The sequence below is a fragment of the Berghia stephanieae genome, chromosome 9 (assembly GCF_034508935.2).
Source record: "Berghia stephanieae isolate SIO BIC M18660-M18661 chromosome 9, UCSD_Bste_1.3, whole genome shotgun sequence".
Classification (NCBI taxonomy): Eukaryota; Metazoa; Mollusca; class Gastropoda; order Nudibranchia; family Aeolidiidae; genus Berghia; species Berghia stephanieae.
Genome location: NC_088368.1, coordinates 12638032 through 12653031, shown reverse-complemented (window position 1 = coordinate 12653031; position 15000 = coordinate 12638032). Strand labels below are relative to the sequence as shown.

The 15000-nt window shown below is 35.7% G+C and overlaps 1 protein-coding gene across 1 annotated transcript in view; it reads right to left on the bottom strand.

Moving 5' to 3' along the window:
• Positions 1 to 15000, bottom strand: part of LOC144979707 (G-protein-signaling modulator 2-like) — a 42596-nt gene that overhangs the window by 6560 nt on the left and 21036 nt on the right. Inside the window, exons 3-7 of the mRNA XM_078926637.1 lie at positions 9321 to 9456; positions 6959 to 7101; positions 5181 to 5304; positions 4303 to 4418; positions 910 to 1174 (exon numbers count right to left, since the gene is read on the bottom strand). Of these exons, the coding sequence (XP_078782763.1) occupies positions 910 to 1174; positions 4303 to 4418; positions 5181 to 5304; positions 6959 to 7101; positions 9321 to 9456 (784 nt within the window). The remainder of the gene's footprint in view (positions 1 to 909; positions 1175 to 4302; positions 4419 to 5180; positions 5305 to 6958; positions 7102 to 9320; positions 9457 to 15000) is intronic.

The following is a 15000-nucleotide window of genomic DNA, read 5'->3' as shown; positions in this document are numbered from 1 at the left end:
AAGTCTCAAAACACTATTTTTTAGCCATATCTCAAAAGTTCTTCCAACGAAATGTGGACCACTTCCCTAGAGTGATTCACAAATCTCTGAAGTACTTCCTGTGACATGTGGATCATTTCCCTAGTGATTCACACATCTCAGAGATACTTCAAGCAACACCATGGACCATTTTCCTAAAGTGATTCATACATCTCAGAACTTCTTCCAGTGAGTAATTCATACATAGCCAGTCATCACTTCATTCACATCAGCATCGCCTGAAAGCATATGCAAAACTCCACAATTAGTAGCAGGTGAAATGTGGCCAGTAGGGAAATCATGATCTGTCATACCATTGGTTTAAGGCAACATGTACATATTTGCAGGTCTGATAATTAAATGAAATTATGGGCTTGAATTAAGATTGTTGTAATGTATGGTATTTAGCATTGGTTTAAGAGTATTGCAATGACGAGCCTATAACCATGTGGGTTATCAGACCTCCAAATAAGTACCTTCCTTATGCCTCTTGGCTCCTGGCGAAGCATAAGGCCTCAACAGCACTCTTTCATCTTCTTCTGTCCTTGGCACAGACCTTTGCCTCACTTCAGGTAAGATTGGAGATGCATAAATCTTGGTGGAGGCTTCTCCTCCAAGTCTGTTTTGGATGACTCCGTTTCCTCTTGCCCTGTGGGTTCCATTCGAGAGCCTGCTTGGTTATATTACAGGGCTCTTTCCGCAAGGTATGGCCAACCCATCACCATTTTCTGCATCTGACCTGGACATCCATTGTCTCGCAAATAAGTACAGGTTAGGCCAATTAAGAACAGCTTGTTTATAAATACCATCACCATATGTCATGCATGCCCTTTCATATTAAAAAAAAATCCCCAAAAAATTTCAGTGATGGTAAACATTCTACAAACCTACCTCTTTGGAGATGTCGAGATGGCGACTAGCAAACTGCAAGGCAGCTTTGTGGTTTCCCATAGCACTGTTGGCATTGCCCAGACTCCAGCAGGCTCTGCCTTCTCCCACTCGGTCAAAGAGTTCCTGGGCAATAAGCAGATGACGCTGGTGGTATTTGATGGACATCTCAAAGTCCCTCATCAGGGTGTATGTGTTGCCCAGACTGTAGCAGGCCTGGGCTTCCAGAGCTCTATCACCTAGCTGCTTGGCAATCTGTAAACTTTTTCTGAAGGATTTTTAAAAAAGAATGATATTGTCTTCTTTTTCGTCCACGTTTGTCTGCAAGTTCCAACATTAAAAAGATTCCTTAGACCTTTTGATTAATTCTTTCTCTGACAGTAAAAAAGAGTACAAGTGAACACCTGCTCTTGAGTGGGGAACCAAACAGTCTGTTAGAAATTGTAACTCAGCATCGAAACGATATCATGTTGGATTGAACCAGATGACAAAAAAATGATTTAAAGGTTAAAATGACAGGAAATGAGAAAGTTTAGTTTTTGCTACTTACAGAAATTGTCTTCATTCTCCTCAAAACACAAAAGCTTAGCATAAGTCTCGTATTCATACGATACATTCAATTTTTTAAAATATAAATCGACCAGACATAACAAGATTTTTGAGGCGATGTGTGTGTGTGTGTGTGTTAATCATAATTTTACACCACTAACCAATAGAATGAATTACTGGAAACAATAGATCAATGATCTGAGAAGGTGTGTATGAAACAGTGCTAGACAAAGGAGAAAGAAAAAAAATCATCCTCCTTCGACATGAGTTGGATTTTCTGGTAAAATTTATCAGATTTCAACATATTTGACATAATTGTTTATTAAAATAGGTAAATTTTATCCTAGCTCACAGCGAATAAAACTAACTTAATTTTTGACTCTTTAGTTTTTGCTTTGATCTTGCTGTATCCCCCATGCCACCCACTGTGCATCTTCCCCTGTCGCCCATTCCACTCCCCTGATCACAGGCAAATCACAGATAACAGGGAACTTCACCTGTCACAAGTGATTAATTACCTGCACCTTCATCAGTTGAAACAAGGGGAGGTAAGTGAGGTCCGAAAACAAGGGTGATATTGTCAAAAAATTCATAAGAAATGCACTCCTTACATCATTTAATACTGGAAACCTATGTGTCACACACAATTTATTCTTATTTTTTTTAAATATTTTAAATTTCTGTCGTAATTATATATATTTTTGTGAAGTGCCAATTGGATTATAAAGCAGATAAGAATATTTCAAATTAGTGAGTGAAATTGTTCTGTCCACCGTATATCATTGATTAAAATATTTTTAAAACATGTTTTGTCACCATGAGGGTCATATTTTCTTACACCCTAAAATAATACAATAAATTTGCAATTAGTATGTCCAAGAAGTACGCTTAATTCACACGAAATAAAAAAGTTATGATTATTTAAAATCTTGGCAATCCGTTGTGTGAAATAACATTATTATTTTTGGTTGAGTGATTTTATTTTTTATATTAATTTTATTTGTGGTACTGAAATAATTTTTTTTGTACTTCAGACAAGGATGGAACATTCTCTTGAAACTCATATAACAAAACTAAATAATCTATGTAGACTTTGTGGCAAAAGATGTTTGAAAAGAGGAGGTGGGAGAAGCAATTTAAAAAGATAAAGAAAAAATTGCATGGCATGAAAGAATGTAAATAAAGTATCATCGGACCAGTTAGAAAAGCAATACAACATGTTTTAGATCAGAATAAAATTGTCAGACAAGCATTTCACGGTGGCCACTTCATTGCCAATCACTGCCACAAATACATAAAGAAAGTAATCTACAGACACCTTACAAAGACAACTATACATGCAGTTAGTACAAACACCCAAAGAGACACCCTAATCACGAAAATAATTCAACTTGAGATCAAATATAATACTTTAAATGACAGCAACAGCGATGTACATAAATTAGTATCCCATTCAAATCCCATGTCATCAGAAGAAATTAAAAGAGCAGAGGAAGCCGTCGCAAGGTATTTGCAGAATTACAGAGAAGCATTCCCTCACTCAATTACCCCCCAAATTACATATATTGGAAATGCACTACATTTACTGGTTGAAGCGATATAAGATAGGTTTAGGATTCCATGGCGAGCGAGCAAGGTGGTCAACTGCTCCATTCTAGCATAGGGAAGATTGAAAAAAGAGCAGGAGGACTTCGAAGTGAAAAAGCAAAATTGTCTTTCACAATGGAAACATCATTGCTTCAAGTTGAACCAGACGTCAGTACTTCATAAAGGCCCCTAATAATAATCCTAAATATTAGAATGATATCTCTCCTTTCTGGTTGGTGTTGAAAATAGATGAGAAACTATTGTTAAACTTGTTTATTTGTTTTCATAATGGTGTTGCATGCATTGTGATTAGACATGAAACTTTGTTAGTTGTGATGTGTGAAAATAGAAGAGAGAGAGAGTGATAGAAATATTTCTTAGTAAATTTATTACTGACAATGTGATCGGGAACGTGACAGACCATAGAATTTATATTATTAATTAATGAAATATGTCATCAAGTGAATCTTATTCATAAGGAATGATTGGATATCAGTTTTATAAGACACACACTAACACATACCTTCCAGTCATCACTGTGACTGGCTAATTTGTGGACAGGATACTGGTGGATTTGATAAGGAGTTACCACAATATCAAGACCTCTCACAGGACTGCCAGGTCTGAACAGGCCATAAAACTTACATACACTTTTTCCTCATTCTCTTCTGCTTCTGATTATGCCAAAATTATTTGCCTGTACGGTGACTTATGCTATTTATTCACATGTTTCTTACCAATTATAGTTATGATCTTGCATTGAATTATAGTACAACTCATGGAGAGTGGCGTTGTAAAACCATTCGGTTCATAGCCATACAAATGGTATGACAATATTCTTTACATTATGAAGAACAAGAATATATGAATAAGAAAAAGTTACGTCAACGGATTATTGAGCAACGATTATTTGAAAATATCAATAAAATGCAGAATCAGAGAGAAAAAATACAGGTAGCGAAAATGCCGATGCCAGTAGCATGATGAGTCATCGACCTGTCACAACTTGATTAATTACCCTCCCACTGGTGGAGCACTGGCTCAAACTAAAAGTTCGAGTTTTAGTTGCCATGAGCTGGCAACTATGAAAACAAATAAATAAATCAATGAATACTTTCATAAGCATATATAAGATAAAGAAAGCTATTTTTGAAATCACATTGTTTTTTTATATAAACACGAAACTGCTCCAACTTGTGCCAGGAATTTTAGGATATTATATATTCTCATTACATACATAGACTGGAGGAATAAACTTACTTGTAATATTCTGAAGATAACTCAAAATCACCCAAGAAAATGTGAGCATTTCCCAAATTGGTGAAGGCTCTCCTTTCAGCTGACTTGTCTCCAAACTCTTTGGCGATAGATAATCTCTGAAAAAAAATAAATAATAATTTGATATTATGACACATTTCAAAAGTATAAGTTATAAATCCTTAACCGGACACCATCCAACACCATGCAAATGTTGTGTTTACCTTCAATGATGAAGCTGTAACTGTATGGATTGGATTGGATATATTCTATAGTCCTTCAAAGCTGTCCTGGTGTATTATTATTACTGAATTATTGTCCTTGACAATTTTAGTACAATTGTAATATGAGCATATATCATACACTGATTACGTGAATATATATACTTCTAAGTAATGTCACATTTTACTATAGTTTATGAATACGTCATAATCCTATCATTCGTTAACTAAGCATGTAGAATTGAGAAAGTAAGGAGTAAGCACCAGTATAAGATAAAGATCTGAATAAGTGTGTATGAAAGGTGGCAGACAAATCAAGAAAGAAAAAGAAAAGAAAGAAAAAACTGATTGGTGTAAAAATATAAAAATAAATAACAGTGAGTGATTTAATTGGGGAAAAAACATCTCTAAAAAAAATAATTTAAAAAAAAACTGTACAACTGTTTCCCTCTAAGCTAAGGATCCCTCCCAGGACAAGGAAAAAAATTTGAATACTTATTTTGCACCTGGGCGCTGTGAGATAATATGAGATTAAAAAAAAACTTTTTTCCAAGTACTCAAGCGTATGCTACCAAGAGCAGTATGCCAACAAGGGAAAAATAATCCGAGGACGACTACCCACAAAGCTACACAATGGCAGAAGGTACTTGTGTCCCTTACCTGTTCATGGTACATGACTGCATCCCCAAAACTCCCCAGCAAATAGTGTGTGTTTCCCAAATTGCCACAGGCTCTTCCCTCGGCTGCCCGATCTCCCAGCCTTTTGACCAAGAGTAAATTTTCACTGGAAACAAAAAACAAATCAATCAATCTTTACAAATCAATTTGAATCAAAACTATGAATGCGAAAGTTTTAAATCTGTTGCAAATTTCATCGGATTGGAAGTTGTTTCAACATTAGAGCATCCAACTCACATACAGGACCAGGTTGAATCCAAGGAATGTCAGAATTTCTTTTTCTCCCCTGAAAAGTGCGTGGAGTAGGCACTTGGATTTATAATGACAAGAAGCAAAAAAAAAAAAGTAGAGAAGTGACTGAAGACTGGTAGAGAATAAAAAAAAGGGTGCGAAACCAGTCAGGGCTACAGCTTTGACTCTCATCAGTGTAAAAATTTTATTCTGTATCTTCTGAAACTGCTCTATTCTTTTTACTTCTTGTTATAATTTTCTCCACTGAAAACCCACCTGGATTTATATTAGATTTGACAGAATATACTTAATCAAACAACCATCATCTAGTCATGGGAATAGCAAAACAATTGATGATTCGAGAGATAGCAGTCAGAATATTCTCTGCTATTTAGCCTATTCAGGCCAACTAACATTTTATCTCCTGGCGATGGAAAAGTCTGTGAAACATTCTAACTGTGCTACTTACAGAGAAGTAGGGTTCAAACAGCTTATCAAACTGATGAAACGAGAAAATATGAAATTTGTAAGAGTTTATTTCTGATCCCTATCCCAAACATTTGGTTGGGTTAGAAATTTTTATTACCTCCCCAAGGCAACATAAAAGTGTTTAATCTGGCACATCAACCCGTAGCAACCTCGTTGAATTGGTCAGCCCCACAGTGCGTAAGTACTGATCACAATATTTTGACACATAAATGAGGGAATTTCATCCTGACAGATGACGACACTACGCATTATTTTTTCTTCCAATAAATATGTTAAAATTGTGAATACTGCCCAAGATCTGTGAAGTTGATTATTTGGGTGATAGGCAGGTACTTCCGTTGGCTTTGGATCGTTGGTTCACCGTTATTGATCAATAACATGAGCAAAAAACACTTCCAAAAAATTTTGAGTAAAAACAAAAGCACAAAAGTTTTCATTCGACTAGTGTTAATAAAAAAAATATATGATAAATGACTTCATTTTCAAAGGTGTGTGCATTGCATGTTGCTTAAAAGACCCAGTAATCATACTATAAGATAATAGTAAAAAAAAAATGTTAAATGCATCTACATCAATAACTTGACAGGCATAGCAACAAGAGTTACTGGTCACGGCAGGAGCCTCAATTGTTCATGTCATGCTACTGAATTTAGGATAATATGAAAGTGAAAACTCCGAGTGCAGACCGGTGCAAGATTTTAAAAATCTCGAAAAAATTGTTTAAAATTTGTAATGTTTCTTGTATTTTTCTCATTGTTTTGTTTTGCTCACAATCAAACACATTCTTTTAAAAACTAGAATAATCTTCAGCTATATTTAAATCAATCAAATTCCCTTTATTCATCTCTTGGGGGAAATTAAGGGGAAATTAATGTATTCCAAGGAAGACTGTAATAACGTATTCGTTAGCCACAGTGCATCGTTACAAACTTGTACCTTTTGAGTATGAAGCAAAGACTATACCACAGTACAAAACCAACCCCCCTTCCCCCTCCAAGATGACTTTTGAAACAAAACATTGAGGAAACAAAATTCCTTACTCGTAATACTGGACAGCTTTCTGTAGACATTCTTTAACCTCCGGGGCAAATTCTCCAGGGTCCTGGTTTCCATGTCGACCTAGGTGCTTCCCCTTGGCGTGATAAACATTTCCCAGATTGTACAAAGCCCTTGCCTCTCCCACCTGATCCATGCCAGGAATATTAAGAGAAAGAAGAAGGAAAAGAGAATTAAACATTTACATACTTGCATTTCAACAGTCATCATATGACTTGTCTTTTTCCATATTTTATTTCAGGTGAGAGAAAAATATTTATGCTCATTAGAAAGTTAAAAAAAAAAAAAAGAATTACAATTTTCCGTCCATATGTAACCTACCAAAACCTCAAATGGTATTATTGAGGTTATGCTTTCTGAGCAGTGCATAGTTTATTCCTTGGAAAATATTCTTTAGAGATTTTTTTTTTTTCGTACCAAGGTGTAAAATGAGTACCTGGCCATTAACAGCTTTGTCTCTGTCGGAAAAAGAAAATGTAATAGGGCCTTACAAGCATCATGTCTCAGCCTACATGTTAAGTGTTGCTGTTGGTTAGGAACCCTTTGTAAAACGCCTTGAGCATGATTAGTGGACCTTGACCTCTATAAACGCTCAAGTTACATTCACTATCCTAAACAAAAGATAAAAACTTAACTAAAGTGAAATGTTTTTGACCACAAATTCAATATACTACACCATTTAACCAGTTAACTGCCGCACTCTGGAAAAACACATATTTAAACATTTGGCCAGAAAACTCATCTTTCAAATATCGATCGATTTAAAAGACTCTCATCTTGGCAAAAACACTCAAATCTGGGACTTTCGGGGGAAAAAATGTTTCAAATGTGACTAACTGTATCAAAGCAGTGCAGAGAGCCTGATGCTGAAAACTGATTTGAATGTCTACAGTATAAAATCTCAATTACAATATTTTAAAAATTACTATGATTTTTTTTTTTTTAAACTAGAGCATATTTCTAAAGTGAAATATCCCCTAAAGGTGCTCACAACACTTTACAACGGGTCCTTTAGCAGCATGTCACTTAACATACAGGATTAAACATGACATCTGTAAGGCCGTATTACAGTTGTTTTTCCAAACCTAGACAACACTGTTAACGGTCAAGCAGTCTTTCTAAACCTGAGTACAGTCAGAGAATGTGAGTAAAGAGCCTGTTTTCCGAGGACTCGAACCCTGGACCTTACGGTTCCAAAGGAGATTGTCATGCCACAAGATCACATTACCACACAAAAATGAGGGGAAAAAATAGAGAAAAAAGAATTAAATCTGTTTTATTTTTAAAAATTGGAAATGAATTTACACCTCAGAATTTTCATCATTTTGACTACAATCTATTTTTTTTTAAAAAATAGGTACATTCCGACATAATACCGGACTGACGAGGTGGGTGATAAATAACACCGATAAAGAGCCCCCTGACACATCCCACATCACACACATATTCCTCTACCCGATCAGGGGTCATGCCTCGTCCTACATTGTAGATGTTGCTGATGGCTTGGGACCCCTTGTAAAGCGTTTTGAGCATGTTTAGTGGAAATTGCGCTATATAAAAGCTCATTACAATTTTTTAAAAACAAAAAAGATATAGATCATAAATGTTGTAGCTAAGCTGCAGCAGTATGGATTGGATTGGATTGGATAATGGGTTTTTGTCAGAGGAAGCCACAACACAGTACATCCAATTATTTTCTAAGTGGAGCATCTTCTTTTTCAAATAAACCGACTTGTCTCAATCACGCTGTGTATTCACAGCCCATGTTATATCCAAAAGAGAGGGTGGGGGATTGGGGGGGGGGGGGGGGGGGAGGAGGAAGGGAGAGAATTCAAAATGCAAATCTTTGTAAAAAAAAAAAATAAATAAATAAATTAATTGATGATGATGATGCTGTAGGCGATAAAGTAGGCAAACAGCGAATAAAGAATAGAAAGGAGATTAAATTGAATGTCATTATGACATGGTGGAGGAAAAAGAGCACTGTGTACCATTATCCCAATCCTAGCCTAACGTAAAAATTTTATTTGCATCAGGCATCACAATCGACTTGGCTAAACATCATTACATTGACAGTGGGATGGAGTGACTTGTTTGTTTGCACGTTTGTGTGTAGACTACACGCTCCAGTGTGTGTGTGTGCGTGTGTGTGTGTGTGTGTGGAGTCGGAGAGAGAGGGGGAGAGGGGGGGAGAGAGAGAGAGAGAGAGAGAGAGAGAGAGAGAGAGAGAGAGAGAGGGGGGGGGGGTGGCTGAAGAGAGAGAAAAAGAGAAAGAGGGGGAGAGAGTAAAAGCTACATGACAAACACACGCGCGCGCGCACACATACACATTTTGTTTTTTCTCACCGTGTCATCTATATCCCTAGATATTTCCAGATGCCTGAGACAGCAGACAATGGCCTCGTCGAAGCGACCAATCACTTTGAGTGTGTTGCCCAGATTACCAGATGCCTTGGCTTCACCTATCCTGTCGTTGGATGTCCTGAAGACAGATATATATATATATATTATATATAAACAATCCACAATCACAGAATGCCATGCATGATGATAACAATCACGCCATGATATTACTATCTTCGACCGATCGTCTCAAAAGGGTATTATAGTGGGGTGAACCAGGGCAGAAGATCAAGAGGGAGCCCACAGGGAACACGGAGAATGAAGAGTTAAAGAAGCTGATATATACAGAGAAGTGATAAGACATGCAATGAGATTTTTTAAAAACAAAAAACAAAAAACAAAAACAAGTTAGCTCAAGATAGAGAGGGATGGAAACTGTCTGTGGCCTATACCCTGATCCAGGGTGAAAAAGGCAATGATGATGATGATGAACCAGGTGCCTAAAAAGTGATTTACAACCAACTTGTCCATAAATGTGAGATTTTAGATAGTTTTGGTTACTTTCAAAAACCTTATCCTTCGCACGTTTTATCCATACTTCTAATGATAGCCTGTGTTGGCTATGTGCAATCAGCCTGTGTTGGCTATGTGCAATCCTTCACATCTATTTTCAAAATTTTATTTACATTACAAATCCATTATTACAACTCTATTCTACTTTCATGTCCGATTTTTATAGCATTGCTTTGTAACTGCTGTATATTTTATGAATATTTTATTATATTTGACGTTTATTTTGTTTTTAATTATCTTCGTATTTTCATCAATTAGTTCATGACAGTGTATAAATCTGTGCTAATATAACGATGAATGATGTGTAACATTATGATAATTTCCATTCAGGATCAATAAAGTATATCTTATCTATCTTATCATTTTCACCATAAATTCTAGATTGACCGTGTAAGTCACCCAGACATAATGCCGTGTTGGGGCGGCAAGTAACACTTGTAGGTTAATCTGACGCGCGTGACACTTTAAGGCTTTGTCCAGATGTTACAGCCATTTATTTTTGGCACATCTCCCAATTAAAAAAAACAAAAACAAACAAACAAAAAACGAATTTCAAGAAGGGGTTGGAGCGGGGGTCTTATCAAGTCCAAATTCAAGATTTATATATACCCAACATGGAGAATGGACAAAAGAAGTAAGAGGAGGAGGAAGAGGAGGAGGAAAAGGAGGAGAAAGGAAAGGAAGGAAGAAAGAAGAAGAAGAAAAAAAAGAAGAAGAAAGGGGAGGGGAAGGAGGAGGAAGAGGAGGAGGAATAAGAAGAAAGAAAAAAGTAAAAGAAGAGACTGAAGACGAGAAGGAGGAGGATGGGAAGGGAGAGGTAGTTAATTTTCCGCTGGAAAGGAGGACGGCAGTAATGACATCACACCGCCAACCACCCTATTGATAATTACTAGTGAGACAAGGGAGAAACACATATCCACTATGTATTTATGAGGCCCTCAACCACTCTATCATTACATCTCATGTCAATGGCCTTTGCTATATATAGGAGTAAATCAATGAGGAATTATTATATCAAAGGGCTCGCGTCGTACGCAGAGAGAGAGAGAGAGAGAGAGAGAGAGAGAGAGAGAGAGAGAGAGAGAGAGAGAGAGAGAGAGAGAGAGAGAGAGAGAGAGAGAGAGAGAGACGGCTGTTAAAATGTATAGCAGGCGTAGAAAAAAAACTGAATAAGGTCGAACTAGTGTAATTTACGAAAAAAGAGAATAACCCCCCCCCCTCTCCCCTCCTCAAGCATGTCAATCAAACTCTAATATCATTTCATACTTTAAAATCAATCTTCAACGCCACATTACTTGAACACTAATGTCCAGAGGTACATTAAGTTATTCGATTCTGTGCTAATATCAGATTGTTGACTGAGGATCGTAATTCTTCGACATGTCCATGACACTTGGCACGTCTTAATCAGCCGTATTCAACGCAGCCCTTTTAAGGTTTGTTTTCAGGAGATTCACGACGCCTGCAACACTTATAGGTCATTATAGCGCCAGTTAAAAGGGAGATGATAAGGGACAGTTCTATTTTTAGATCTACAGTTAAAAGCACGAAATAGAAAAGTAAGACAAATGGGGCTGTTTCAAATTTAGGGGACAGAGGGGGGGGGGGGGCGGTGTTTCAAATAGGTAACAGAAGATTCCATAAGCAATCCATCAACGTGCCTATTTTGACATGACCTAAAAGTTCCATCCAGGTTCAAACAAAAGATCCCGCGATTAAGGATACACTCAAATGATTACAAAGTACAATATGTTGAAAAATGAAAAACTATTATAGTAGACGGCAAAGAGACGATGTACAATTATAAAATATATCTCTCAATACATTTTTTTAATAGGACCCATACACTTGACTGCTTCACTCTTAATTTAGGATCTCTGCCAGGACCAGAAGAAGAAAAGAAAATAAAAAACGAGCGTGGAAAGTGAAAACATGTGTAACCCATCGTCTCAAAACGGTATTATGTTGAATAAAAAAAATGATGTCCTTCCGCCACATCATAAGATATCGTCGCCTAGGCATTCCACGAAGGAATATAGATAATTCATCAAACAAGATGTCTGATGTCAACAGGAATCACCCATGTTGTCCAAGTGAGCAAATTGGGGGTTAATAATCTTGCCCAAGGAAGAAAAAAAACGAAAGTGCCTGATAATCTGAAGCGGGGCTCGGACCTGGGATCTTCCGGATCACAGTACAATGCCTTAACCACTGCCCAAAATAGGATTTCCAAAACACTGCGTGGAATCAGCGCTATTTCAGTTGGAACTCCCAAGGGACCAATAACCCTTCCTGCTCGCTACCTGCATGAGGTCATTGGAGTTCAAATGGTATCAGGCAGTGCCGTGTCCAATGGGGGCAATTATGGATATTTATGGTCTTATAATATGTCAGTATAGCGGGAAAACAATAACAGACTCTTTCACTTCATTATTTTGATTTGAAAAATCAGTTGTCTTTCTAAACATCAGTGAACATTTGACATTCTTGTGGTTAATAGTTTTCTTTGAATATCACAAATTGTTGATCTAATTTTAAGTGCTTGTAAATTATGGTGCACTTAAATAAAAAATTTGTTATTCAAAACTCACCGGCAGTATCTCAAGAATTTTAATAAATATAAAAAGTACATATATGCATCTATGTTCCTGTGCAATATTATCATATTGGCAGTTGATTTTCTTGATTTATTCATGGTTTAGTAAGTTCTGTTTCTTGTTTTTACCAATTCCGTTCCTCTCAAACAGTTGTGTTGATCATAACAGTGAACTGATATGATTCATGTCTTTATGTGGCAAAATAACTCATAAAGATAATATTTTATTGTCCAGTAAAGACTAAAAACCAATATTGTGTATGATGTCAATATCTCAATTTACTATCAATCTGCCTATAAAGTTTGACTTCTTTACAAGAAAAAAATCAATCACCCAACAAGGTTACTGGACATGCTACAAATATTGCAGTAACAATCATCAATTACAACTAACACTAAGCATTGGTACTGTTAAATTAGATGATTTGCTCAAACAGACGGACATAGTATGTGGACAAAAGAGGATTCAAAATTATGAGGGCATATAGTTTATTCCAAGTAGTAACCTTTTTCTCCGTATTGACCAACTACATTCAAAACGAACACACTGTCGATACAGGTTATATAGAATCATCTCCTTTCCTTCAAGAATACACATTTAGTCATTGTCTTATTAAGTCATCTGATATACCATTGAACTCCAGTCAGTCAAATTTAGAGATAAAACAACTGAATAACAATCAGAGTCAAATCAGTATAACACCACAGGCATACCACAGCAAGATCATTTATTTAATTTTTGGGATATCACTGCCATATATATCTGGACGCTTCAGTCTATAAAAAGTTAACACATTCACTTGTGCACAAAAGGAGAACTTGACCTTACATTATATTACTTATTCAACATGCAAGAATACCCTAAACATTGCCACCTATATGACTCTATAAAGTCGGCATTTCCTGAGACAACCACACAAAAGCAGTACCGTTTACATCTTCAAACTATAATGCCTAACAGTCATAAAAAAAAACAAATTTGACTTGAATCGTAAGGGATTTAAGTATAGAAAAAAGTTATCAAGCCATTAAAAAGTTGGCTTTCAAATGTGCCCAAAACTCATAATATTTAAATCAGTTAAATGCTTAAAAAATAATATTAGTATTATTTTCGTCTAATGGTTTATATTTTATTCCTAAACTGGTATTTGGACATAATTCATGGCATGGAATACTATGGGAGAGAAAATAAGGATCTCACCAAGTCATGCCAAATATGAAATTTACAATAAAAAATTCATATCTTTTAAGGTTTTACTGCCCGGACAACAAAACTTGGCATGTGTCAAGATCATCAATTTTACTTTATAATGATGCTTGTTTCAATCATTTTCTGCCGCTGGGAATTAAATTATTGATATGCAAATTACAACAAATTAATTTCATTGATAGCTCAAAAACCACTAAATTGACACCTCTCTTATGAGCAGTCTTAAGAGGATACATTATTATCAACCATGGCATATGATGAAAGAAACCTTTGCTTTGCTTGTGGTGAGGGAACAATTTTCATATTTGTGTTAGCAACTGAGCAATACCATGAAATATTGCAACAATTAATTACCATCAGCGGCATCACAGATTCCCCCTGACTGCTACATGTTACACCCATGGGCTGACCCCACTTATGGGGTCAGGTTGACCTAGCACTGAAATACCGCTCAGAGGGAAAAATGCCACGCAGTGAAAAATGAATTTAGAATTAAAATGATAAGAAATAAAATATGAACTTTAATTATTTTTTTTGTTAATTTTATCTTTATTTTTCTCAATGTGAGTAGTTGAATTAATTCTCCAGAGCTTCGTATTCTCATGACTATACATTCGATATCCAGCAGCAAGTCAATCCCGATCTAATCATAATACCGCCTTGTGATGATGGGTCACTTAATGTAGGGGATAGCTGAAGACAGAGCAAAAGTGAGTGATTTCTCCGCGCATCAAGAAGGGAGGTCAATGGCCTAACCCCGCTGCCATATTCCGAATTATACGTCGTACACGCAAGAGCCCGCCCAGCATTATTAGAAAGAAAGGGAAAAAAAAAAATTCTTATGACATAGCCACAACTTTAACACAAGAAAGGAGATGGAAAAAAACAATTTTTATAACATATCGCAGCGCCAAAAGCCTCGTGGTTGAGGATACTGTGCACTCTATTATTATTATTATTATTATTATTATTATTATTATTATTATTATTATTATTATTATTGTTATTTATTTATTATTATTATTATTATTATTATTATTGTTGTTGTTGTTGTTGTTGTTGTTGTTGTTGTTGTTGTTGTTGTTGATGTTGTTATTTATTATTATTATTATTATTATTATTATTATTATTATTATTATTATTATTATTATTATTATTATTATTATTATTATCATTATCATTATTATTATTATTATTATTATTATTATTATTATTATTATTATTATTATTATTATTATTATTATTATTATTATAGTTACAACTTGGACACAAGAACTATTTTGACTTTAAGATAAATTTATTAA